The 27662-nt window shown below is 40.4% G+C and overlaps 2 protein-coding genes and 1 long non-coding RNA gene across 3 annotated transcripts in view; 1 reads left to right on the plus strand and 2 right to left on the minus strand.

Annotated features, from left to right (window-relative positions):
• Window positions 1–390: 390 nt before the first annotated feature.
• LOC119890010 lies at window positions 391–1718 on the minus strand. Its single transcript, XR_005442186.1, has 2 exons — window positions 1635–1718; window positions 391–545 (listed from the first exon to the last, which is right to left on the minus strand). It is a non-coding gene; the product is annotated as an uncharacterized LOC119890010 (long non-coding RNA).
• LOC119889966 (arf-GAP with dual PH domain-containing protein 1-like) lies at window positions 968–15950 on the plus strand. Its single transcript, XM_038700933.1, has 11 exons — window positions 968–1791; window positions 4353–4483; window positions 5315–5406; window positions 8091–8173; window positions 12532–12644; window positions 12917–13063; window positions 13367–13450; window positions 13535–13597; window positions 13756–13827; window positions 14120–14348; window positions 14446–15950. The coding sequence occupies exons 1-11, from the start codon at window positions 1701–1703 to the stop codon at window positions 14472–14474; spliced, it is 1134 nt and encodes a 377-aa protein (XP_038556861.1). The 5' UTR covers window positions 968–1700; the 3' UTR covers window positions 14475–15950.
• The window catches only part of LOC119889989 (ras-related protein Rab-26-like), a 76849-nt gene continuing 65129 nt past the window's right edge, over window positions 15943–27662 (minus strand). Inside the window, exons 6-9 of the mRNA XM_038700970.1 lie at window positions 23202–23267; window positions 21816–21872; window positions 18094–18170; window positions 15943–17729 (exon numbers count right to left, since the gene is read on the minus strand). Of these exons, the coding sequence (XP_038556898.1) occupies window positions 17630–17729; window positions 18094–18170; window positions 21816–21872; window positions 23202–23267 (300 nt within the window). The 3' untranslated portion in view covers window positions 15943–17629. The remainder of the gene's footprint in view (window positions 17730–18093; window positions 18171–21815; window positions 21873–23201; window positions 23268–27662) is intronic.

Raw genomic sequence — 27662 nt, forward strand, 5'->3', positions numbered from 1 at the left:
GTTTTCTCCATTTTAAGGGCACCCATTAGTGCATTAGTCATGTTGTCGCTACTAGAAGGGCACCCTAGAGAGACCTTTATCACATTTTGGGCCCTGCATCACCTTTTCTCAACTGGAAGGGGGCATCCAAGAGGGCACTTTTTGCTGTCTACCTCCTCTACACCAGTGGTTTTCCTGTGATGTCACAAAATAAAAAAGGCAGACTGTGTAAATCCGCATATGTGATTTTACTTATTATGTCTACATAATTGGTTCACAGGGTCTGGTGACACATAAATCCCAACGTAGTGCCGCACACCTTCAACTTGAGTGCAGGTCTAATCAGCCACAAGTGACATTTTTGGCCTAAATTTCATGGAAATAAATTCACTAACAAGGACCATGCCAATGTTTGATCTTATAGTGGTTTATTGTAATGAATAGTTATGAAAGGGGGTCAAGGGGAGAGGGATGAAGGGGTCAAGGAGGTCGTTGAGGGGCCGAGACTCAGGGTGGGGGCTCGTCTCGACAAGTGGCTTGGTCTTATGAACCCTCCTTTGGTTCCGCTGTAGAAAAAGACAAAATGATTACTTGGCAGAATTGTGGATTTTAGCATACATGTATTTCATGGTGGGAGGAAACCAGAGCACCCAGGGGAAACCCATGCAAACACGGGTAGAACGTGCAAACTCTGCACAGAAAGGCCTGGGCTGAGCGAAGTCTAAACCCAGAACCTTCTTGCTGTGAGGCTACAGTGCTGTCCACTGGGCCACCATGCTGCCCATTAAAATAGGTGGAGAAAAAAAAACAGTTTGGGTGAAAGAGATGTAAGAACTGAAAAACGGATTGGATTAGAGAGGCACAGGTGGATGAAATGAGTGAAGCACAGGTGGTTGATTGGAGGAATTGAATGAGGCACTGCGGTCGAATTAGTGAGAGACAGGCGTCCTGAATCTCAGTTTACAACTCCATTAAAATCAACTAAAATGACAGGGATTTAGAAGTTTACCTGCACCACAAGTAGGCCTACATAACAGGCAGACCATGATGTTTGAGTTTGGTGGTAACTTCTCAAATTTCTTTAGGTGGATGGGTAGGTGCTTCTGGGACAATTTTAGGACTTAGTTATGACTTTTGGAATATTTCTAAAATCCTGGCTATAGCCCAGAGTGAGCCTCCTGCACCACATTTATAACATATCAAGGATTCATTGCAGTAAAGTGACGTTTGTGTTTAAACGAAAAATCTTAAGGGAACAATTCCCCACTAATTAGCCTACTATTGACAAACCGCGTCTGTTCATCTATCTTGAGATCAGGAATAATAGCCTAACGTTATAGGCCTAGTTAGATATTTTGAGTCTCTAAAGTGGTGAATGTGGGTGTAAACAAGATCAGTCAGTGTCGTGAGCACGTTTCCTTACACCGTTAATGGCCGCTGGGGGTCTCACTCTAGAGAGGGACAGAGACAAGGCTTTAAAAGCCTACACTTTATTGTTGTATCTACATGAGTTTTACAGCATCTACACTAGTCTGATCACGCTCCACTATTCAGCCACCCTCCTCCTCACCACATTAGCCTAGCTACATCTTTCTCTATTAAAAGCGCGTTGTGACGTTACAATTTCAGTCCCGCGCGCCCGGCGGCAATCTTACTTTCGATGCATGAGAGTTTGAGGTTTTCAGCCGCTGAGCAGGCATCTGAGGAGAGTCATTTGCATTATGACTTCGGATCAAGACAAGAACAGACAGCGTATGAAACAGCTTCTGGGGAAACCTGGGAATGGACACTGTGTGGACTGCGGAGCTGCAGGTAGGCTAGAGGGGGAGTCACTTCATGTGGGTTATTACAGGCTAAGCTACAAATGTACTGAAGCCTATATGGAGGCTGTAACAAGTTAACAGCGTGTCTCCAGTTCTTTTTCGCGTGAGAGGACAAGGTCGTTTAGTTTCTTTTCTCAGTCACGAAATGTGGCCTTGGCATGATTATGAAATATAAAACAGTTGACATAATGATGTGTGTGTGTGTGAGAGAGAGAGAGAGAGAGAGAGAGAGCAATGGTAAGGACTCTAATATATGCGCAACTAAATAATGTATTTAAGAACCAGCTGTAGGCTATTTATTTAGTAGGCTTCTATCCGTTTAACTAGACAACTTTAAAAATAAGTAACACATGTAGGTTAGACCTATGCGACTTTTATTACACTTTTTGTAATGTTAAACAATGTTAAAATGATTTACCAAATAGGCTATAATTAATATGATACATTAATACATAGGTAGTGTCTTTTTCAGATGTATTTTGTGTTTGCTGAGGGACCAAATCTTTCCTGGAGGTCACACACTCTGATTGTCACACCTATAGTTGGTATGCACTTGTTAGACCTGCAGTTCAGTACATGGGCACACAAGAAGGAAATAAAACCTAGGCAAACAGGTGTGGTTTGTGAAATAAATGATCATCTAAAGCCTGAGTGAAAGCCAGTCTTCTAGTTAGCCGAATGTATCATGTTAGTACTGCTCCTGGCTCTAAGGTACTGTTGAAATATTGGAAGCTCCAGTGTGAAATGCCATGGGCTAATAAATATATTAGAGCATTTACTCAGTCATCTCACTTCAAGTCTGTTAATCCATGCAGGTCTCTCAAAGGATGCTCATATTTAGGGGTTGTAAACGCTTGTTTTGTATTCAATTCAGTTTTATTTATATAGCGCCAAATCACAACAACAGTTATCTCACAGCGCTTTTCATAAAAGAGCAGGTCTAGACCGTACTCTGTGATGTTATTTACAGAAGCCCAACAATAGTTTAACAGTTTTCATTATCAATTAATGTGACATGATTATTTTTTCAGATTAATCAAACAAAGATATTTTTAGTTTTGGGAAGCTCAAACCAGAGATTGTTTGGGCTATGTCTTATTATTTTGTAGCTGGCTGTCGGACTTTGTGTGCATCCTCTTCTTGAAGACTTCTCTGTTAGACTGGTTGATTGTAACAGGCCCACATAATGGACAGAAGATGGGAGTGGCTGAGTGCACATCAGCCTCTTGTCTCTTGTGTACAGATGCATGGTCTTACATGTGTGCAGCTTTGTGATTATGTACAAGGAAGTCATGGAGTTTTTTTTGGTGTTCTCATGCTATTTTTGCAGTGTGTGTTGACTTCATTAGTAATGGTTGAATGGCTGCAGCATGCTGATACACACTACTTGACACTGCCCCAGTTCTCTGGCTCAGTTACAGAATAACCACCACGGCAGCTGTAATCTCACCTTGCATTGCACTGAGTAATGATTCTGAATATGAAACTTTGTAGTGTAGGAGGAGCTGTATGTGTAGGCATTCACACATTTGCTGCATTTGTTCCTGTCTGTTCACAGACCTGAGTTAAAATGGAATAGTGTACTGTTTCTTGTCAGCAAAATAATCTGTCTTGTTATTTACTCCTTGGCTTACAAAAATGTATGCTTTCCACACAGCACACTTCTTCCACTTTTATCTCCCTTTAAAGAAATGTGTGAATGAAGTGTGTTATTTTCTGACCCTTCACTTCCCATGTCATGAGTGCTGGAACATAACTGGGTTGACATACAAAAGTTAATGTTTGTTTTGATGTTTGTTTCTTTGGGTTAGAGAGATAAATGTAATGTAACTGTGAATGGCTCACACACTCTGCCTGGTATCAGTCAGAATTGTCAGTTGTCAACTTGGTGGAGCGGACGGATTCAAAGGTCTGGACCCAGGCAATGACCCACTGTAAAGCTGTGTTATATACGCTATATATACCTGAATTTCCTTTATTCATTAAAATGTTCAGTCAAAACCTTGTAGCTCCAATTTGGTAGCTTTGAGCCTTTAACGGATATTAAGTGTGTATATCATGATATACCTATATAACTACATATATGAATGTGCCTGCCTCTGAGAAAAGATATAATATTAAACTTTATTCACTGCAGGATGTGGACTGAGTTGTTAAATCTAGGTTGATTGGGTGACTTGCTTCTGGTATGGGCTGATGTGAACACATTTTTTTTCTTCTGTATGTCGCCTCCAGTATCTGAACTACACTCTGTCATTACAATGTCTTGAACCTTTATCTCAGTTCTCCGCTAACATTTCTGACACGTTTACAATAGTAATCATATAAAAACATTCTATAGATGTGGAACTGATTTCCCCTAGTGTGATAGTTCTGCCTGCCTGTAATAATGTATCAACCACTGTTTTGGTTGTCTGCTATGGTGAACCTGCTTCAAGTACAGTTGAGCCCTCCTTATTAGGAAGTTCAGAAATTAGTCAGAAACAGACTTTTTGAAACCTTTGAATGGTTTCTATATGCACCTACATGTGTCTTTATACTGTATTGCAGATCCGGAGTGGGCATCCTACACCCTAGGTGTGTTTGTGTGTCACAGCTGCTCAGGCCTCCATAGAAACATTGCTCAGATCAGCAAGGTGAAATCTATCCTGCTGGATCCCTGGAGCTCCTCTGAGGTGGAGGTGAGAACTCCTGTCTGGGGTGTGTGTGTGTGAGAGTGAGGGAGAGAGAGTGTTGAATGATTTTATTCATACAAATCCTGAACAAAGTACAAAGCCCTGTGTTTTGTGAAAGAAGACCAGCCATTGATTAAAGTCCGAAACCAGGCTTGGAGAAACGTCTGCAGCCTCTGGCCTTGCCCTCACCCAGCCGAGCCTGCTCCACTGTGAGCGGCACTCTCTGCCTGCCGCTCCGTCCCTTCATCCCTGCTTGGAAGAATTAGACGAGTCATCCGTCTCAATGCAGCGTGGCCTGAAAATCACGAGCCAGCAGCTGGCAGATACAACCAATATCTTTGTGTAATGTGTGGGAGGGTGTTGGTTGTGTGCACTGCTGAACTCTTTTGACAGACAGGTCGATTTCACAGTGAAACTTTCAAGGAGGACATCTAGTCCAGTCAGATTAACTGTATCATGCTGCTGTCCACTCTGTGTGAATGTGTGTAACAAAGGAAGGTGTGTGCTGTTTTTTCTCTGTCTTTCTCTTCCTTGATTTATATGTCTTTGTGTGTATGTGCGTGCATGCGTGCTGTTGTTTCGTAGCTGTGGTACTAATGCATGCTCAGAAGTAAATAGAGGGGCACAAAAGAAGAAGCAGCCATGACAGCAGCCCAGTCTCCCTCTAGGCAAGGTGTCAGCCAGACAAATGCTGAGCTGCAAGCATCTCATTGTGTGTGTGTGTGTGTGTGTGGGAGTGGGAGTGTGCAACCTGCCCTCATCAACCAAATACACCTTCACTAATACACACAGATGTCAATTACAAACATCAGATGTTTCTCTTCCTTCTCTCTGCAGTTTATGAACTCTGCGGGTAACAATGCTGCCAAGGCCAAATATGAACAGATAGTTCCTGCCTTCTACTACTGTCCCACACACAAAGACTGCACGTAAGTGATGTGTCTCCCTCCTCCCACCTTGATGTCTGGTCAAGGTACCAGTGGTCACCTCTAAATGTAAGAATGATTAGCACATGTCTGCAGCACAGAGGGACACTGTAGAAATGTTTCTTTTCCTTTCATCCTTGGTTTGTCCTGATTTTGAACAGCTCAGACTATGTAAAAACACGGTTTGTACAAATGTTAAAGGTGTTGTAAATAAAACATGATAGTGATAGTCAGTAAAATCTGGTGGCAGAGACATGGAGAGAAGAAGGGGAGCTGAAAACCCCTCAGCCTGGGCTAAAAAAGTTGATCATTATAAAAAGTATGATGCAGACTAGCGGGGAGAGGGAGAGAGAGGGAGCGAGAGAGAGGGAGAGAGGTGATGATGGTGCAGTGGATAAGACACATGCCTTTCAATTCCCCACTGTGACACATCCACCAATATGTGCCTGAGCAAGACACTTAACCCTGTGTTGCTCCAGAGGCGTGCAACCTCTGACATACATAGCAATTGTAAGTCGCTTTGGATAGTAGGTCAGCTGAGCTAAATGGATAAATGTAAGAGACCTTGTGCAGGCAAAAGAGAGAGGGAGCGTGAATATGGACAGAAGTGTGGAAGTGATATAAAAAGTTTTGCCTAATGTTACTCTACAGTTTTGTGGTTTATCAGTTAAGCGAATGAACTACACTGCAGACCGGAGTCTCAACAGAGATGGACGGTGATCTCCTCTATGAAACGTCTGTATCCTCACTGCGCTGCATTATTATAAACCATGATGAACTTATCGTTGGTCGCTTCGCTCTCGTCCTCCTTCAGTTCCAATGCATTAGTTCCTGTTGTTGACTGGGTAGCTGCTGTGGCTGCTTTGACATACAGTATGGTGGTGTTCAAGTTTGCTGCCTGCTGTAGCGTTCTCAAATTGTTGTAATTTGTTGTTAATAACTATTAGACATAAGTCATACTGGCCATTCAAATGAATATAAAAAAACATGAGTATCCCACATCATTTAGTATTACATCATTGCATAGACGGCCCTTCTCTCAGTGTGCCTTTGAGGAGGAGACTGGTCTTACAAAAACATTATAATATTGCTAAACATAATTACTAGAGAAAAAACACAATAATAATAAAAAATGAAAATAGGATTATCTGTATTACTACTTTTTTTTTTTTTTTTTTTTTTGGAGCAAACATTAGGAAATTACTATATTAATATAACTGAGTTGCCAGTGGTGATCTTATAATGAAGTAATTATTATTATATTGTTTATTACTGTGGTGTTTTCTATATGTATTTTTTATTTTATTTTTAGGATGCACTATTGAAAGTTACCATAGTAGTACTATACATTTACTATAACGTCATAGTATTACAATAGGAATGTTCTACAGTGAGTTCAAAGAACAGAAACACTATATCCTAGGCCTATAGTAACTTTTTATATCACTTAAACATCTGTCCATATTCACACTCTTCTCTCTCTCCCGCACAAGCTCTCTACTAGCAGTACCACTGCTGGTGAAAAATACTATAGAACATTACAAACTTACCTTGGGGCTGTTTTTCTCTGGCATCATTAAGGTTAGAATATTCTAACTAATACAATTGCAATACAGCAAATGTAAGTTTTTTTTTTTTTCTTTCTATAATTAGCTGATTATAAAAATATTGTTGTGCATTTGTGTACAGTCATTTTGTGGTCCTGAAAAGGTCACAGAAACATGTAGTTTGAGTGTATACTATGCAAACCAACTTATATCCTCACCTTCTCCGCTTTTTATGTATTTATTTATTTATTTTTTAACCTAATGTCTGTATTATAGCAAACTTGTACACTGTATTTATCAACAGGATTTGAAGAGTTATATCTGTTTTACTGCTCTGTAATCTTCTAGGTAGACAATTTTAAGATCTGTCCAGGGACAACGGATGAAAAATAGCCTTTTGGCTAATTCTGGTGCATTTGCAGCAATGTTAATTAATGTACACTGTCCCTGTCAAATAAACTAATAAATAAATAAACAACCTGAGACAGTAAAAACAGTAAAATATTATTTATAGCATCTTTAAGACTGCAGTTATTGTTCATCATATGGATGGATGCATTCAACAACATAGTGGTCTTGGTTGCCAGAACCTCCTCAGTGATAAGAATGACAAGTTCCTGTAGTTTGAACAGGAAGCAACAGTTCAGTACAAGGGTTCATTCTCAACGGTCCCGTGACATAAATATAAATATGTCACAACAAAACACTGAGATGTGAATTTTGGGATGGACCTGCATTGTGTTTATGAGGGGTGATTGTTTAACACACAACAAAGGAAAGGAGGACTGAATAAAGAAGAAAGAAAAATGCTAATCTAAGGGGGTAGGGCTTTGAGCACTCTTGTTGTACAGAGCCATTACATTAAATACTGTGATGCTGATTTGCTGAAAGCCAAATAGCTGGTTAAACATGCTGAAATAATGAGGTATCTTGCATGCTGAAGATGGATACACACGGAAGGCGTTTGTTTATGCATGATGCTCTGTGAATGAGATAGATATGTATTATATTATACAAACAAGGGAACACAAAGAGTCTTATATATGTCGCTAAGAGGCTCCATATCCATGTAAGTTAATGAGACGTTTCCAACAAATTAGCTCAAGCATAAAGAGAACATCAACACCAACTGTTTTGCAGGCTCCTGCGGGAACAATGGATCCGAGCCAAGTACGAGAGGAAGGAGTTTGTGTGTGTGGAGAAGCAGGAGCCCTACTCGGCAGGTAAGAATAAAATGCGTCCCTGTACAGTTACACGCACAAACACATTATACTCCTTGCTTGCTCAGTAAAACAAGTATTTGTCTGCGTCTCACACAGCACCACCTATTCAGCGCTGAATGAATACTCAGCATGGAAACAGCCTCATCCATTTATCATTATCAACATTCTTGGGTAAAACAGCTGATGAAATCCAAGATAAGGAGTGAAAGAGGAAGGGAAGGGATGCCTCATCTCACACGCAACTTTGCTGCCTCTACTTAAGGGAGTAGTTCAGTATCTACTCTGTAACTACTCTGAAAACCTGACACTTTTGTTTTTACATTTCTTTGAATGTGCAGTTGAAACAAATGATCAGGTTTATAAGTTAGCTGTAAAGGTATTTTTTCACCTTGAACAGAGCCAGGCTAGGTGTTCCTCCTTGCTTCCAGTCTTTATGTTAAACTAAGCTAACCACATCCGACTCCAGCTCCATACTTAACATTGGTTCAAGGTGTGTTGTGGGAGGTGCTTTTTGGCCTGCTAAGTACATTACACTATCAAAGGGTGTAATAATAAATATCTCATGGCACAGTAGGCACCATTGTCCACTCCTCATTTACATAGCCCAGTCCAATTAGCCCACCAGTCGGATTTTCTGACTGCTTGTTAGGTAATATGGCAGATAGACGGTGTGTCATCAAGGCTTATGTTGCAAGGCAATGAAGGCTGGTCATCAAGGGAAGAAAACTTTGGTGTCCTCCTTCTGCCCTTTTCTTATCTACACCCATCTGTTAATGCCTAACTACAATATGTCTTGCCCTTTCATCATTGTGTGAAATCATTTTGTCATAGGCATAAGGTCAGATCTTTACAAAATGTGTATTACATAATCATTATCTTTGTCTATGACGCTGAATCATGTGCCTGTGGGTGTCACATATGACAAAAGACTCTTGGCTAATTGCCCAGTGCTGCCTCATTAAAAGAGAAAAAGTGGCACCACCCTGATTGCTGATCAGTTTCAGATGTTCAATAATGCATGGTTGTCGACAAATACATTAATAAACATGGCTTACTAGGATGTCTAAATGTAACCGGGTCATAGACGTAGATGCTTTTTAAGAAACTCAGTGTTCTGCTGCAGCTTCTCATGAGGATTTAGCACAGTCTCAGCTGAAAATAGGAAGCTGTTAGTATAGTCAGGCATATCTATTATGCTCTGCTATGATGTGTTAATAAAAATAACTGATGGTCAACAGGAAGTTGATGTTGGTTTGACCTGATAGAAGACAAGGTTTGTGGCCATTTTTGGTAACCATTTAAAGGCATTACTGTGTTACCCCCCCACCCCCCCCCCCCCCCCCACCCCACCCCCGGGAAGTTATGGGCGGTAAAGTGTGGTTGAGTGATGCTACAGAAGCTTGCAAGCTAGTCCCCATGATGAGGAAACATATTAAAATGTCAGTCAAATCAACACAGTTCCCCTTTGACTAAAACCACTTGTCACAGGATTACACTTGCAATTGCAACATCTTGCTTTTGCAGTTGAAACATCACTGGTTAGTTTTAAGAAGTGATTTCACTGTGAACTGAAATGCTAAATTACAGCCTGAAATTTCTCAAACAGATTGGTGCGGTTTCAAAAAGCCAAAGCGCAATCTCACTTTAAGGTAGATGAGATAAAGTGCCATTATCAGAGTCTCATGACTGTCAAACTCTTGCTCCCTGTCTCTCTCCCTCTCTGTCAATGGCCTGTTTTGTTTTGCTGTGCAGAGGTTTAGGAGCATGTGGCTGTGTGTCTGTACCACAGAGGAAGAATGGCCTCTTTTGTGTATTCTAACATTGCTCCTAAATTTCAGGCCAGGAGACAGTTGTAGCGATCTGTAGAGGACCTAAGGATAGACATATGCTATAGTCCAAAACTGGCTTTGCTAATCTTTGACACGCCGTTACAACGAATGAATTCTCTTCTGTCCTCTGCTCTGTTAAGTTTTTGAGAACAGTCTTACCCTCTCCTCTCAGCGGTGGAACAAAACCTTCGGACTCATGAATAATTGATGAAGGCATTGCTCAACTAGAAGTTTATTGCTCTCTGTAAGTGACCACGGCAACTTTATTGCTGTAAAAAGCAGCAAGGAACTAAAGCAAGGGAAGGGACAAAGGAATGGGTGGACAGCAGACAAACACAAGTGTTTCTTAATTTCAGCTCCATTTGTGTAATTTTCTCTCAAAATCTCCCTTTGTGCTTTGCTTTTTATTGCATTGCACTTTAGCTCATACTATGCCAGCACTGAGGCACTTTGCTGTCAGTTTAAATGCTTTTATTGAACGGTTCCTTGCAGGGCAAGTGGATTATCTGTTCTCTCTAATGTAGTATGCTATTTTTTGATATTTTCATGTAATCACAAGAAAACAGTGAAGTGCTATTTATGTGAAGCTGTGAGTCAGCCTCACGGGTTTATTATATTTATAAAAACCTAAAATAAACAAAACTAATATTAGAAAAGCTGAAAAGTGGTAAAAGTTGCTTAACACTACTTGTATTAACAGTCCTACTTGAATCTGCCAACACTACCTTTAAAAAAACATGAAATTGTGGACTTCAAATTGAAGAAAGATCCAGATTATTATAGTATTAGAATCCAGTTCTCAGATATTTATGAACAAATAACCAATTTAGGTATTTTTCTGTAAGTGAGTTTACTTGCGCCTGTGTTGGCCGGGTGTGCAAAGGGCAATGACAACACAATTCTCCCTGCAGTGCTGTCTCTCTTGGCTCACGCTATGGGCAGAGAGGCCAGTGTCAGGAACAGGCCCAGGAACACAGCCAACAAGATGTGTGTGTGTGTGTGTGTGTGTGTGTGTGTGTGTGTTAGAGAGGGAGAAAGAGAGAGAGTTTATTTCAGTGATGTTCAGGCTTGTAGAGGAAGCCATCATTTGAAGCTGAAATATTTATGTGTAGTAACAGCAGAGGCGTTTCCTCCCACCTCTGCTGAGTTGCTCAGAATGGTGACCACAAGCTAAAAGTGTGCACATACACTCACACACATTAAGTCAACAATGTTACAGCTTTTTGCAACGTAGGAGCTTCCACTGGTTTCCACCAGCATTGTGTCTCAGTCACTGTTGTGGGTAATATTACATCGTTAAAGATGTCTCAAACTCTTGGTGACCACTGTTGCAGAAAGTAATGTAAAAATTCTGTTTTACTGAACTCACAACTTACTGGATGAATAAGCACAAGGGAAAGTTTGATAATAAACAATAGGTACTGCATCACCATTAATTAGATTTTATTTACCAAGAAAATGTTGTGGGGTTAATTCAAGTGAAGGAAGATGTCCACTTGATTCCTGGCATGATACTATCATTCATACTTTCACTCATCAGCCTCGTTTCCACTCGCAGCAGGCAGCTGTTTTCTCTGATAAACCCAATGTATGCTACCTGCACGGCACCAAACAGAATGCTAATGTTGCTCTGGGTCTGCTGGGCGTGTAAATGGGCAACTTGCTAACAGGTCTGCAATATCAACTTTGAGGTGATAATATGTCAGTTGTTCTGCTGCCCCCAAAAATTCAACTCACAGAATTTTAAGTTTATCTAATAGTCCAGTTGATCAAAGCTCTATGTTCCCTGTGGTCACCATTTATGAATTTCTCTTTTGTCAGCGTGTTTCCCAAACTTAGGGTCGGGACCCAAAATGGGTCACAGGGCCATTTTTAGTGAGTAAAATTCTGAACACTTTTTCAGTATGTAAATATGTGAATGAGCGTTCTTCTTTGCTACACTTGTCTGTTCAGCTCAGATGCTGCGTGAGGCTTTCCCTCGCTCTTCTCCCTAACCTGATTTTTATGTTTGTAGTATGTGATCTGTCACTGTCAATCCTATGATCTCTAAACTAAAGCACAAGAACGAGTTTATAGATGCTTCAATGTGCAATATGTGGAGAAGTGCTCAGTAATGAAAGGTTTGGTTTTAAATAAATGAATAACGAAACATTCGCTGTATCTGGGAAAGTCTGAACACTTCTTTTTCTTTGCAAAGAAGAATCCTTCAAGATGTGCGGATTCAATTTGGCACAACATACTTGAATCTGGCTTTCCAACTCTAGCATGCCTGAAAAAACAATTCATAAATACATTTCATATACATCGTTTGTTTTGCCCTTTATCCATAGTTTGAAAATGTAGAAGTATTTTTGTAAATTTGTGTCCCAGGGAGACACCACAATTCTCTTTCGGTTGTTGGGAACCAGTGCCTTTAGATTTTGGGGTATTCTAATTAGTATCATGTTAAAAGTCTGCCCTCTCTTTTCTCTCTCTGTATTCCTGCTCCTTGTCAATGATATGGGACCCTTGTGTCTCCCCTCCTGACAGGCTATAGAGAGGGGTTTCTATGGAAACGAGGCAGAGACAACGGACAGTACCTCAGCCGAAAATTTATTCTATCTGAACGGGAAGGTGTTTTGAAGTACTTCAACAAGCATGATGTGAGTGTTTTCTCCCTTTTTCTATCTATTAAAAAAAAAAAAAATCTGTATTTGATCTGTGTTAAAAGTACCTTTGTTAGTAGTAGTGGAGCTGAGTAATGTTTTCATTTGCCGGAATGTCACACTGTGTCTCATTTACTGTAATGTACAATAAACTTCTGCATCCTTTTCTATTCCATGTACTGTTAGATCATTTCAAGAAGGATAAGAGAGTAGGAGAGTCAGGACTATAGCTTTTGACTATCTTCTAAACATGTCTTTTCTCTCTGCAGGCAAGAGAGCCCAAAGCAATAATGAAGATCAATACTGTGAATGCCACATTCCAGCCAACAAAAATCGGCACTGCCCACGGCCTGCAGATAAACTATTTGAAGGACAACAGCACTAGGAACATCTTTGTTTACCATGAGGATGGAAAGGTGAGGCGTGGTGCCTCTCTGATCTGTGTTTTAGGTGGTGGTGGGGGTTGGAGGATGCAGGAAAAGGCATGTGTGTCCCTCTTGTGGAAATGGTTTGTCATTACAAGTCAGCGTATAATTGAAGTTTACTTGTATGATGCTTCACAATAGCTACTTATTTATAAGGCTTAGAGCTTTTCAAATGGCGTTTCTAGCCATTTTGTCTAGTGCTGTGTGTAGTGCTGGAGGTAACTAGGCACTAGGTGAGGAGATGATATTGCAGTAATAGTCAGTCACCGAACTTGCTGTTGTCTTGTCTCAAAGGAAATGGTAGATTGGTTCAACGCCATCAGAGCTGCCAGGTTTCACTACCTGCAGGTGGCTTTTCCTGGAGCTCCCGTCTCTGATGTGAGTACATACACGCACATGCACACACGCATTTGCACTTACAAGGTTGATAAGTGAGTAATTCTTTGCTCTTTGTTTGTCTAGTTGTTGCCAAAGTTAACCAGGAACTACTTAAAGGAGGGTTACATGGAGAAGACTGGTCCAAAGGTAGAGCCTTTTTTCTGTTGATTCTTTCCCACAACACGATTTAGAAGTTAGGGAAATATGCAAAGCCTACAAAAGCGTCTTTCAGAACATGAAAGCCATGTCATTTGACATTTGTTGCTCTCTGAATTGAGCTGCTGCCACATGTTTCTGTCCCACAGCACACAGAGGGCTTCAAGAAGAGATGGTTCACGATGGATGACAGGAGGCTCATGTACTTCAAAGATCCACTGGTATGAAAGCTGCATGTCAGAAGGAAAATGCTTTAGTTACGCATTGTGACCAGCAGGTGTTGCTATACCTTTTTTTTCCTACTTTGCATCAGTCTGTCTATTTCGAAGGGACAAAAACTCAGTATTTTCCCTTTTAGACAGCTATTCATCAACATGCCAAACCAGCAGTGTTTCCTTTGAAATAAGACATGGTTATTCACAGTCATTCAAATTAGAAGTATGTGTTGTTTTTTAATGAACCTACAACTTGGTGTTCAACAACACCTGTATCTGTTTCTCCCTCTGCTTCCAGGACGCCTATGCACGAGGTGAGGTTTTCATTGGTGGCAAGGATAACAGCTACACTGTGCTTGCTGGGCTCCCCCTGAACATTCAGGGCAATCATTGGCAGTTTGGAATCACCATAGTGACCCCAGAAAGGAAGTTCTTATGTGCATGCGAGACTGAAGAGGATCAGAAAGACTGGATCGCTGCATTTGAGACTGTTATCAACAGACCAATGCTGCCTCAGGAGTATGCAGGTAAATTGAACACCCAACCACGTAAAGTCATTATTTAACTCCCACCCCTCCCTCAATTTCTGAGTCTGATAGTTATTTTTTCCCATTTTGTCTGCAGTGGAGGCCTATTTTAAGCACAAACCATGACTGTTGGATGAATCGTTTGTGCAGAATGAGGAGTGGAAGAGATATATTTTATATCTCATATTGGAAGCCTTTATAAAAACTTGAAGTTGTGGAAGGTAACGTTGGATAAACGTTGAAAGTATCCAACGGAAAAATCCCACCCCCTCCCTTCAGGCCTCCCTCCAAAGCTACTGCCCCCAAACACACATTTTCATGTGCAATTAGTGCATGGCCAGAATGCATGCAGGTAGGCAAGTCAAGTGCTTATTACAGGCCTGTGGCAGCCACAGATTCCACATTTTCCCCCAGAGCATTTGATTTGTTGATTGCCGTTGGGGTGTAAAGAGAATTTCAACAAATATAGAAAATGCTTCTAAAATACATTACCTACCCTAGCTTTAAAGGTGACACAGAGATAAGGACCTCAAGGTGAGACGCTTAGACCGCAGTTACCATTCCCACAGTGGCTCCAGCCTCACCTACAGCCTGAATTCCAAGAATGTTAGCCAAACTTGCTCATCTGTTATGCAACTTACATACTTGAAAGAGGTAAGTCATGTCTTATGTGCGTGACTTGTTTGCAGAAATCAGAATTGTTGCTACTCAGATGTCAAAAGATACGGTTCCCTCTGTTCTCAGTAATATAGTATCCCAAATATATACATACTTAAATTACTCAGATGTTGAATTAACCATGCATAGCAAAATGTGCCCTTCTACTCAGTTCTGTGCAGACTAAAACAAACATTACTGGACACAGGACTGCAATGCGTCAGGAAGAAGGAATTATACACACCATGATTTACAGATACCCACACACACACACTCACATTTATTTCCATGTATGATTACAATGATATTTAATTCTCAATGTATTTATTTTTTTTAACTGTCTAAATTTCTATATACAGCTTGTAATGTTATGCTAAGCACTGTAGGTATAATAAGCTATTTTTGCTTTTTGTGTACATATTCAAGCTGCTGAATATAAACTGCTTCGAGTGATGTTTATTATCACGTTTCAGAATTGGCGTGCATTCCTCTGTCTCGTTTTTGTAAAACCGTATAAAAACTGATCAAATTTAGCATTTACGGTCATGTGGTATAACTATTTATCCAGTAGAGGGAGACAAAGGAAAGGTTTAAACTTACTATCCCCCCAACACACACACACACACAAACGTAGGCACACAGGCACACAGGCACGCACGCACGTCCAGGCTCATTAACCTCATCAAACCAGTGACTGCAGGTGTGCACTATAAATTATTTGTGCAAGTGCTGAAGAGAAAGGCATTAAGATGTTTTAGAGCATTATAATGATTGTGCAGTGACCCCTTTGTTCAAGCTGGAAGAGCAGGGGTCAAGCAAACCGTTAAATCACTGCCACACACACTGTTTTGTAACTCATGCTCTGAACTCACTGTGGAGTCGTGTAAGAGTACAATTTGTGTAAGTGAATCTGAAATATGTTCACTATTAAAAGGGTAAAGGCCACATTACCTTCTGTTTTTTATTGTAGTTAATTTTCAGTTACAAGAAAGAAGTTGCACATTGAAAAGTAGTAAAACCAAAAAATCAATACATTACTCTGAACATCAAGATTGGAAAAATGCACAGTAAATACTGCACAAGATATTCTGTTTCTATGGTTTCAATGACTAAGATGAAATCTACCAAAGCAACAGTCATATAAAAAGAGGCCTATCTTTTATGAAGAACAGGTTAAATAGCAGATGAGAAATGTACTGGTTAGGAAAACATGGCACTACATTTACCCCATTTATATATTCATGAATGGAAAATAAAAGCAAAACAAAAAGCAGGTAATAAAGCAGACTACTACTGTTTGCACATTTGACTACAAATAAAACATTAAAGATTAAAAAAGATACTCATCTGTGTGTCACATACAATACTCTAGGTAACATTGTCAACATACTGTATGTCTTTATTCCTCCACGCTCTTATTTACCATCTAAAATGCTATTCTCCTTGATCAAAACAGTTTTTTACATGCAGAAAAAAGTATTTACATTATGTTTGTCAAAATCTCAGTGTATATAGATTACAAACAGCATGTTTGGCCATCTGTTTTTAAATAGCAATTTAAAAACAAAAGAATTGAATATTATAAAGAACAGAAGTTGCAATTCAAGTTCTCCAAGACTCAGCATTGATCCTCTAATATCGAAAAATAACAACAAACCCAAATGCTTTAGGTTCTGTGACCCATGCACTGCCATGTTTCTGGAGGTTTGTTTTAAACTACTGTATACTTCATTTCTGCATCCAGCATGAATTCAAATCTACTAAAAGAATAATTTATTGTGGCTAATGATGCTATTCTGTCCTTAATCTCCTTGTATACAAAATAGCAACATGCGTTTACTTGTAGAAGAAGTAAAACACATTCCCAAATACCCACAGCTGAATCATGGAAATCCTTGATTGAGTTTATGCTGGTGAGCTAAACTGGCTGCAAAGAGCCTGTTGAATTACAGACATGGACACTGAACCATGGACAGAAGACACTATACACCTATAATATGAATATAATATGAACGTTCATCCACACGCTGACCAAAAAGAGAACATTCAACCAAAATGACCACTGTTGCTGACATTTTAAATGACTCTGAGAAATAAATTTAAAAGACATGTATCTTGTGTCTGCAAAAAAGAGCATACATTTTGGGGTCATTAAATTCGCAATAAAATAAACACACATGGTAATGCACAGGTATTTGCTAGGTTTCCGTTTCAATGCTGGGGTTAAAATATATTATCATGCAGCTACAACCACGGAAGAAAATGGTCCATTAATAGGTTAATAACTTAGGTGAGCAGCGCCTATCTTTGCCTTTTTTAAGCCATTACCTGGGGCTACATTCACAGCTGCAGAAGGAGGTGGGTAAGGAAAAGCAGGACATACAAGATGGAAGAGGGCAGTTAGATGAGTGCGGGGCAACAGACGGAGGTTCTGTGGACGGAGACGGGGAGGTTTGACAGTGGAGAGAGTGGAGAAACAGAACGACAGAAAGGTTTATACCTCGTTGGAGGTGACTCCTCATCTCTGATCGGGCCAGGTATGTATACCTGCTGAAGATAAGTGATCCACACACACATAAATACACACACCCACACGCAGATCCAGAGAATAACTAGGGCAGGCTTTAGGACCTGCAGCAGCTTGTGCTCTTCATCTCCTTGTTTACGTACTCCTGCAGCTTAAACTTCTCACTGGGATCCTTCATAGACCGGTGCTTAAGCTCCCTGAGAGAGAGAGAGAGAGAGAGAGAGAGAGAGAGAGAGAGAGAGAGAGAGAGAGAGAGAGAGAGAGAGAGAGAGAGAGAGAGAGAGAGAGAGAGAGAGAGAGAGAGAGAGAGAGAGAGAGAGAGAGAGAGAGAGAGAGAGAGAGAGAGAGAGAGAGAGAGAGAGAGAGAGAGAGAGAGAGAGAGAGAGAGAGAGAGAGAGAGAGAGAGAGAGAGAGAGAGAGAGAGAGAGAGAACTGATTATTATTATAACTGATTACAAGTTTTGGTAAACTATTTTCTAGGTCAAAAATGAACTTATATCTTCTTAGTCGTATGCCAATATTTATAGATTATGTAACGCTTGCAGAGAGAATGATACTCACTTAGCCACAGCAGTGAAAGCCAGCTCTACATTGAGACCTGACCTGGCGCTGGTCTCCATGAAGGGAACTCCGAACTCCTGCAGTCAAAGAAATCACATTATTGAAGATGCTCACTCACTTAATACTTTTCAACAGGCTGCTGCTTCTGTGATCTGCTGCAAAAAAAAATCATTGCTTTTGGATAAAAATGTGTACGTTTACAGCAGAACTTCACAGCACAATAGAGAACTGGATAAATCCAGCTTGGATGCTATAGATTTGTCTCCCAGCTTTTCCTCTGCAGGGGAATTTGTCTCCTCAGCACACAGTGATGATAACTGATGTGCCCCCCCCCCTTCCCAGGCTGAGCCTTAAGTTACTTAGTGGTACTTTATTGCTCCCGCTCCTGGAGAGAATCACTTGGCTGTTTGCTATTTGTTTTGTGTGCCATTCTGTGAAGTTAGGTCGATAAAAAGAAATGTTTATTCCTGGTTTCGGTGCTTAGTGGTTGCATTTGTGGCTGCACTGAGGTTTATCACAGAAACAAGGCCTATAAAACTGATTATGACTGACTGAATGTTCTGGAGAGGGTCTTCAAGCCTTTATAGATGATGACACAGAAGGCAGGAATCTATACTATAAATATTAATTCAGATGTTTCATTATCTACAGGAGGGCGATGCATCTGAGCAGGCCCGGATTAAAAAGTCAGAGGCCCCTGGGCACAAAGTTTTGTAGGGCGCTCACCCGCCGACCCACACATGTGCTTTGCAACTCCCCCGTTGATAACAGCGCCACAAATTCACCACAAAACAAAGCAACAAGGCTGACCAGAATCGAGCAGAGCAATCAGAACCAACAAATGAGTTCACGATGGGTTGGCCATTTGTCATGTGTAATACATTACTTAAATAATAAAAATAGCACTCATCTTCTTAGCCCAAATAAGCCTGAAACATTCATGACCATACCAACCCTCCTGGGAGACTCCCATTTTTTACTGCCCTCTCCCGTTTCCTCCCGGGTCACAGCAGTATGTTTAACGTTACAGTAGGTGAGTGGTGGAGGCTACGCTGTTGACAAACATGATTGTAGATTTATTTCTGAAACAGTGTGGCAGTTCTAGCGAAGGGTCCTATCATTTCTCCCTAGTTCGTCACTTACTTACTGACTTACTTAAAAATTCTCCAATATCGCTTACAGCAGCTAACGCTGCCCATTGCTAAATTAGATTAGCCATAAATCTAGTTAATGCAATATAGTTAGCTCCTCTTTTAAATTCGCAACGTGTGAAATGTCAGAGTTGTTGTCATGTAGTGGTTGAGAAATGGTTTCTCGTAGCTTTGGTTAGACTTAGGAGTGCTGGTAAAGGGATATGTGAATATGCTTATTATGGCAGATTATGTGTAAGGTCAAAAACACATGCTTATTCTCTCTCTGCACTTTCTAGCAGCAAATATTTATTGATGTGCAGCTGTTTACATGTTCAGTTGTTGAGACTGTAATATTAGGCATTTAAACATAATCCATTAAGGAAAAGGTTTTATAGTCCACATACAGAACAGCTTTCAATATCGGCCTGTAGTAGTCAGTAGTTTATACAGGAAACGGGTCTACTATCCAAATCATTTTCAAAATCAAAATATCAGTTTATAAATCAGCTCTTTTTCACTTTAATATCAGCATCTGCCCCCCAAAACACACATGGTCGGGCTCTACAGGATTTACACTGATTAACACCTGTAACGTTATACATCCTCCATCATACAGGATTTACACCACATGACTGCAACAACCACAATATCAATGCATGTCCCTGCTTACTGTATCACATTTGTAAAACACATACTGCCTCGCCTGTAATCCAGTTCTATGAATCAGATTCATCCATAATTCACACACATACAGAAAATAGGCAACTTCATTGTCGCCACGTAAAGACAACCCTCTTTCACTTAAAAACTTAATGACAACCCGCTTGAGCTCCTCCCGCTTCTTCCTCCAGCTGTTGTTAGTTTAGGTTCACAGTCCCGCTCACAGTGACAGATGAGCTCCGAATGCTAAAATGTAACAACAGTGCTCTGTGCTTTTCTCACGCACATGATCTCCGTGTTTCCAGTCAGAAAAACACCAACAAATAGACTTTTCTTAGTTGAATAAATCATAAAGGCAAAGCTAAAATTACCTGTGGATGGTGAATACTCTCTGTAAACTTTTTCCCCATTTGGGAGTGAACAACACAGCAGATCATTGCTGAACGAGCTCACCTTACCCCTTGAACCTCATCACGGGCTGAGGCTGGATATTTCCACGATCTAATACCGGGTCACACACCTGATAAATCCACTGTGCGCTGCTGCTGTTGCTACAGCTAGCGCTGCGCTCATAGACCGTATGACTGCGCTGCTAGCCTGGGCTTGATGTTATGGTGCGCTACTAACCAAGGGGGTAAGCCAGAGATAGGACAGTGAAGTCAACCAATGCCTACATGGAGGGATCCATGCAGGCCCAGAAAATTACGTCAAAACCCTGTGACACCCCGTCGCACATGAGATGTAACCGTATTGCTTAGATTAAACTCTCAGCAATCAAAACAAAAATTCGGCCATCAGAGACGCTGTGTTGGTGTTCGGCAGGTGAGCCTTGTAGGTGAGCTGACTAAACAGTCACGATCCGAGTCAGACAAACACACTTAGCCATGAAACGTTTTGTTGCCGCAGTTATGCAGCTACCACAATTACGGTGTTTCTGTCGTTGCTCTACGTCATTAAACCACAGTTATGCTGTGTGATCATGAGCAGTAGATGCTGGTGCCAACAGTAAGTAGCCCTGTATTATTATTATTATTTCATTGGTCCAAAACTGGCTTCACTGCTCTCCATTCAAATCTGTGGGGTGGCACTAGCCTCTTCTGGTCAGCTTGCTCATCATTTTTGGTCATCTTCCACAACTTCTTCTTCCTGATTCTCTTCCTTTGCATTTAGCTGACGCTTTTATCCAAAGCAACTTGTCTTGCTCAGGGACACATTGGTGTCTCACAGTGGATTCAAACCCGGGTCTCTCACATCAATGGCATGTGTCTTATCCACTGCTCCATCACCACCCAAATTTGAATAGATGGCACATGTCTCATTAAAGACCCTCCCTCTCCTCCTCTTCACGGTTTGTATACGTTTACTACAACCACTTCTCTCACTCATTTTGAACTTTGACAGGCGTATTCCCACCATAGACTGTATATAAAAAGATTCCCACAGTCTGCTCGATTCAGCGTAGTTTTTTTGTTCCCCTTGCTTGGGCCCCTAGTACGCATGGGCCCCTGGTCCCTGGCCCAGAATGCCCATTGGATAATCCGGCCCAGCATCTGAGGTGTCTGCGTTTTTTTGACCTATCTTTTGTTTTGCAGGCGGTACATTTTCCTCACAGAGCAGAAAGAAATCAATGAAATAAAGAGCAAGAGTGAAAAATACAACTGATCTCTAGATAATCCCACCTTTCTGTAATATTCATAATCTTCTCATCTGCTGTAGAAATCCAATCAGTCATACAAATACCTTTGGAAAATTAGATGAAAGGAGAAATCGCTGCCTTCATTGGTCACATACAAGGCTTGATTTCACTAGAATTAAAAGGTGTGTTGAAAACCCTCTGGTTATGTAGGGTGCAGCTTCTTGTTGAAGTGACTGTGACATCTGGACAATGAAAATTACATCCATTATTTTTGTGAATTCTCAGCAATTCACCTTTGCAAGCCTCTCGCCATCTTCTCTCTTCACCACCCTCTCATGAGTGGCATCGGCCTGGGGAGACAGGGAAAGCAAGGTCACACATGCAAGCATCATGGATCAACATCAGGGCTACCCCCCCCCCCCCCCCCCCCCCACACACACACACACAAAATCCAGCCATGGAGATCTGCTCACATATTTGTCCACAGTTTACTTAAAAGCCTTTCTTGGTGTTCAGGCCTGATGGCAGCTAATGAGTCAAGATTGACTCTCAGGGTGCTAATTAAGGGACGATATGGAGTATGGGGGGACTGAAACTAGACAGAGCTCCAAGGCAGAGACATCTGTTCTGTGTTCTGAGGGAGGAATGTGAATGGCAGTTATAGAAAAAATGTGTAACACTGATATTTGCAAATTAGCAGAGATATTGTCAGATGCGTGCTTGAAATAAACAAGACTAATTGTGCATTTAGAAATATATTCAGGCAAATAGAACCAATGATGGACTCGCTTCTAGTCCATTTGGTTCCTTTTTTAAATGTGCTATACATATACTCTGTTTGACTCTGTCAATTTGTTTATTGGAGCTGTGTAGCATTGCTGATGCCAGTAAAAACACATGAGCTTTGGTCCATAAACCGAAACTCCATTTTGTTCAATACCAAACATAAGGCTGTGTTATTCTATACTTTTGTTGTTGTCAACAAATCCCATCCCACAATCCCAAAGACAAAAATCAACAGAGTGTCAGTCTGTCTCTAAATACTTTCTGACTTCCCTGCCCTGTCTGTGGCACTGTGGCCCATTGTATCCTACTGAAGAAATAATTCACTTTCATCAAAAAAAGGCAAAATAATAGTGTATTTGTTGGCCATGGATCAACACACTTTTGGCGCTCTAGTGAGTATTTGGGGGACCAGGACTGTGAAATACAGGGCCCACGTTCACCGTAAAGAAGGAACATGTCACCAAGTGCAACAGTGTGACACACTTATGTGGATGGAGCTCCCATAGCACAGCGAAGTTATTTTAGGCTACATTTTGGTAGGATAATTTCATTGTTGTTTTTCATCATTTCGTAGGACCTGTTAGCAAATTAATACATATTTTTGCCCGAAATATCCCAAAAATTCTTCACTGTTCCCAAGCTGCCATACCAGAACTCCAGAAAATTAGAACTTTTTTATTTAGGTCAGGAAATATCTCAAAGAATATGTAAACTAAGAATTACACAAAGTATTAAATGCCCATTTTCTAGACAAATTTCAGTTGGTACCAAAAATAATAATTATAGTTTGATAAGTTTGATACATAGCCCTAGTATGCATGTATCTCAAGTATTTATTTTTTCTTCCACTGTGTCTCTACCTACAGTCACAATTATTTCCAATAATGCCTTGCCTTGTTCCCAAGCAGCATGAGCACCACGTCCTGTTGGGCGTACTCGTGGATCTCAGTCAGCCATGCCTGGTAACAATAAAGGATAAAAAGACAAGAGAGGGAGGAGACAGAATAGCTGTTAGACACGCAGAAAGGCATTATGGGTGAGGAAATCTAAAAAAAGGAACAACCTGAAATAAGAGACACCAGAGAAAATGTGTAGTACACATAAAAAGGGAATCTTGTCTGGGACTTGACAAGGACAAGCCTGAGCATTAAATCTAATAACATGAATAAAGGGCAGGAGGAAAGTGGGAGCGACTACGGCATTTAGAAGATGAATATGGGTAAAAGGAAGAACATAAATGTGCACAGACTAGACAGAGAAAAACTGAGGCAAGGACAAAGAGATAAAGGGGATAAAAGCAAGAAAGAGTATGTGAGAAAGAAATACTGACAGAGAGTGTTACTGTAACAAATCATCATCAGTTTAATCAACTGTCTGCTCCATCCTGCTTTAACTACAGTATGCACACAAGGGAAAGATAAAGCTTTATGTGGGAACAAACCGCACTTCTGACTGTATGAGCCCCGACAGCACCTGAATCATCCATTCACTGTTGTGAGCATTTAATCAGATCAGACACCTGCAAACCCCTCCTGGTGAAATAATATCCCTTGCTTAATTGTAACCACGGTGAATAACTCCACATTGGATTTCTGACGGCTGGTAATCAATCCGCCTGTTCTTTAGTGGTCCTTCTCTAGAGCTGTTTCCCCTCTGAAAGCTCCTCTATAATAATTATGCTGAAGACTCTGTGGGATTTCACCGGGGTCACCTCTAGTTAAAGGTCATGTTAAATAACAGGAGATGAGATAGGCAGTGGGTTGACACTGCTGCCTGTGAATATCAGAGCAGATTACATGTGGTTAAGAAAGACTATATGGATGTGTCAATTTAGTATAATATACTTTAGTATAAACAGAAGGAACTGGATGTTAATATGAAATTGTCTTATTATGATAACCCAGGTCAAAATGTTAAAATTATCTTGATTAAATACTGAAATGAGATGGGCATTTTAAGCTAAGCTAGGCAATGCACTAGAGATGACAATGATGTTGGTCGGCCACTTTGGTCCAGACTAAAATATCTCAACAAATTTTGGATGGATGAAAACTTTGTCCAGAAAGTCATGGTCTGCAGAGGATGAATCCCATTGATTTTGTTGATCCCTTGATTTTACATCAAAACACACCCATCACCCTCAACTGTACTTTCCGTTTTGCACTAATTAGCAAATGTTACGTGATTCCATGCTTAACAAAAACGGTGAACATGGTAAACATTTAGCTGCTAAACATGAGCATCTTAGCATATGCCAATATCATATGTCGCTGTGAGTGTGTTCAGCTCAAACATCTGCTGTGCCTAAATACTGGCTCACAAAGCCTGTAGATTGTTGTTTAAGGTGAATTAAAATTTAGGGCTGAAATGATTAGTTGATTAATCAATTAGTTATTTAGCTGATCAACAAAAAAAAGATGAGCAACAAATTTAACAGCAAAATACAAAAAAATGTTAGAATATCAATTTTATTTTCAAAACCACACATTCCATTGTCCTTTTTGCTGTCTGCAGCATTTCACACAAAGCCACCAAGAACTAATTCACACAATCTTTAAAACTTACTTTCAGCCTATCTTAATCTTCAGCTATAGTCAAACCACCCCACATCCAAACTCTGGAGCTCCGAGCCTTCACCCAGTCAACTCCCACATCCAACAGAATGATGCATGGCCCTGCATGACCATGCTCAAACACGCATGTGCTTATAAATGAAAGATCTGCGTTTCACTCAGCTCATCATACTGCAAAACTCATGCAGGAAGTCACTCTCTTTCACAAAGGATGTTGAAAGGCTTATTGTGAATTGATTCTACAATGGCTTTGGATTCTGACTTTTTTTGTGTTGGATTAACATGAAGCCAAATGTATCAGGATCCCTCTCTATAAAAACGCATGGCCCCTTCATTTAATTGTGACTTTATCTGAACAGTGTTTAAAGGAAAAAGGAAACTACAGACCACAGACAGAAGAAGATAAACAGAGGGAAACTTTTAAACTGCTATGATCTGATTTGATCATTTTGTATTACATTTAGCTAAACTATTGTTTTTGTGTATGAGCAAGTAAACTAGTAGTAGAGTAGCTATTATTAGCTCGTTTTATATTGGAGCTATTTTAAACTATTCTGCCAACACCTTTTGTTCCCCTGTACTTTTGTCATTTAACCAACCCTCTAGCTTATTGTGTTGCCTTGAAATCATTGCTGAATCACATTTGCAATTTGATGTGCTCTGGATTTAATGAGGTCAGAGAGGTTTGGTGATTTGAGAAACCAAGCTCAAAGGCTCAAGGGTTCTTTAATAAGGCAGTGAGCTCCACCTGTGGGGAGAGGAGGACTGATTTTAGAGGGCCATTTAAAGACATTGTAGCTGAAAAAATTCGGTTCGGTTTGAATTTGCATCACCAGTGCTCTTCAACATAGTGCGGGAGGGGTGAAATGTTACTGAGGAACATTTAACATGTGAATAATTACCTGCTTCATGCATAATTCTACTTTCAAGGTTTCCCATCACTCACGTGTCACTTTTTGCTTCTCTTTGAAAACAGCACATCTTTAAATATTATGCATCTTTTAAAAACAGTCCGTGTTTGTTAGAGGTAATCTGTATCAATCAAATAAACTAACATGCTTGTATGTTTGGCCTTTGTAAAAGAGATTATTGTTTCTCTGTCCAACTTTGCAACTTTCATCCTCCTGCAACAAGTCTAAGCATCCTGCAGGATAACATTTGATGGATTGCCTCTGAGTGATTGTCTCCATATGCTGCGATTACCGCTGATGAACCATAGCTTGTAATTAGATCATTCAGCTGTTTATAGTACACCCCACCTCCCCCCACGGGTCACAGATACAATCATTGATTCCCGATGAGGTCACTTGTCAACACCGTCCTGGAGAAGTCTCCTCTTATCTTTTCATCGCAGCAGAGGAATAACATGCATTGCAGTCACTTGACTGTCAGCAAAAATTTATCAATACAGTGAATGTAATTGAGACATTGAATCACTGAGTGAGAGACATTAGGGTCGGGGGAAAAAATCGATACAGCATAGTATCGTGATATTTGCCATGGCAATACTGTATCGATACACGGATGCCAAGTATCGATATTTTATTATATAAATTGAAGATAGGATTTTTAACTTTTTGGTACTAGAATAATAAAATCTATTGCTTTTTTAGTCCACTAGAAAGTAGTAACTTCTATTATTTGGCAGCTGAAACTCTGCTTTACTTATAAAGTTGTCTAATGTATATTAATCTGAACAAAACCCAAGTAGTTCTTGAACGGCTATGACGGCTAGCTAGCTTGCTAACAAAATGCAACGCGTAAATAAGATCCTCTAGAGCTTGGAAGAGATTATCCGTCCCACTATCATGAATGTGATATCTCAGGAACGTTTTGAGGGAATTTGTTCAAATGTGGCACAAATGTCCACTTGGACTCAAAGTGATTAGAAGGTCAACTTCACTGTGACATCCTAATGTCATTTTCTGGCCACACCATAACTCAGATTTCTCAGACTCAGATTTCACACACATTGACTTGGATGGCACAATGGGTAAACAATAACTAGCACATTATGGGCTATCCTCCATCTTGTCCATTCTGCCTTTCACTTCCTGCCTGATTCTGAATTCTGACTGCAACAATGTATTGGAGTGTGCCTAGTTAATCTGATCTTGTTAGTGAGTATTAAGACTCCATCTTTACTCAGTAAATGTGTATGTGTTTAGCCAATAAATCTATGATAATCCTTCATTAATCAGTTCAACAACAATAATCATTGTCAGCAGACATGGATGTAAACTGCAATTTGACCGGTGGAAGGGTACAACCGCGTGACGATAATTCTAGTTTATATAGGCTGGCAGTTTCCCCCTGCCTCCAGTGTTGGATCTAATAGGCTTAACATGACCTGGACCAATCACACAACTGAATGCACCCAGCCTAAAATGTTGGAATATTTCTATGTGCTCTTGGTGAAGTTACTGCAGACCAGAGCTGAACGTCTCTCTGACATATAGTCAGTGCATATCAAAGCTGTGAAGAATTACTAAAGCATTGCATCGAGCCCTGTAATAAAAACTGCTTTTGTGAAAGTTTTGCCCACCTCCATTTACATTCTTGATAATGGACAGAATATTAGAAACACCACTGTTTCTTTTCATCGTTAACAAGTACAAAAGAAAAAAAATAAACTCATAAACAAGAACTAAAACAGCACAGACTAAACAAATGCACAGCATCGTCTGTGCAGTGTTCAAAACATGGTTCAAAAGTCTGTCAGCACAGCACCAGTCCTTGAAGGAGTCATCCAGTGACGTCATCCGAAGTCCTTGTGGTACG

This window comes from Micropterus salmoides, unplaced genomic scaffold, assembly GCF_014851395.1.
Source record: "Micropterus salmoides isolate LMB-PRFRI ecotype aquatic unplaced genomic scaffold, ASM1485139v1 Ms_hic_scaffold_10, whole genome shotgun sequence".
NCBI lineage: Eukaryota > Metazoa > Chordata > Actinopteri > Centrarchiformes > Centrarchidae > Micropterus > Micropterus salmoides.

Bases quoted from the DNA above. Each gene is read 5' to 3' on its own strand.
- LOC119889966 (XM_038700933.1), top strand. From the start codon at position 1,701: ATGACTTCGGATCAAGACAAGAACAGACAGCGTATGAAACAGCTTCTG. The intron at 13,064-13,366 runs GTGAGGCGTGGT...CTTGTCTCAAAG, and splicing joins TTTACCATGAGGATGGAAAG to GAAATGGTAGATTGGTTCAA. The intron at 13,598-13,755 runs GTAGAGCCTTTT...TCTGTCCCACAG, and splicing joins TGGAGAAGACTGGTCCAAAG to CACACAGAGGGCTTCAAGAA.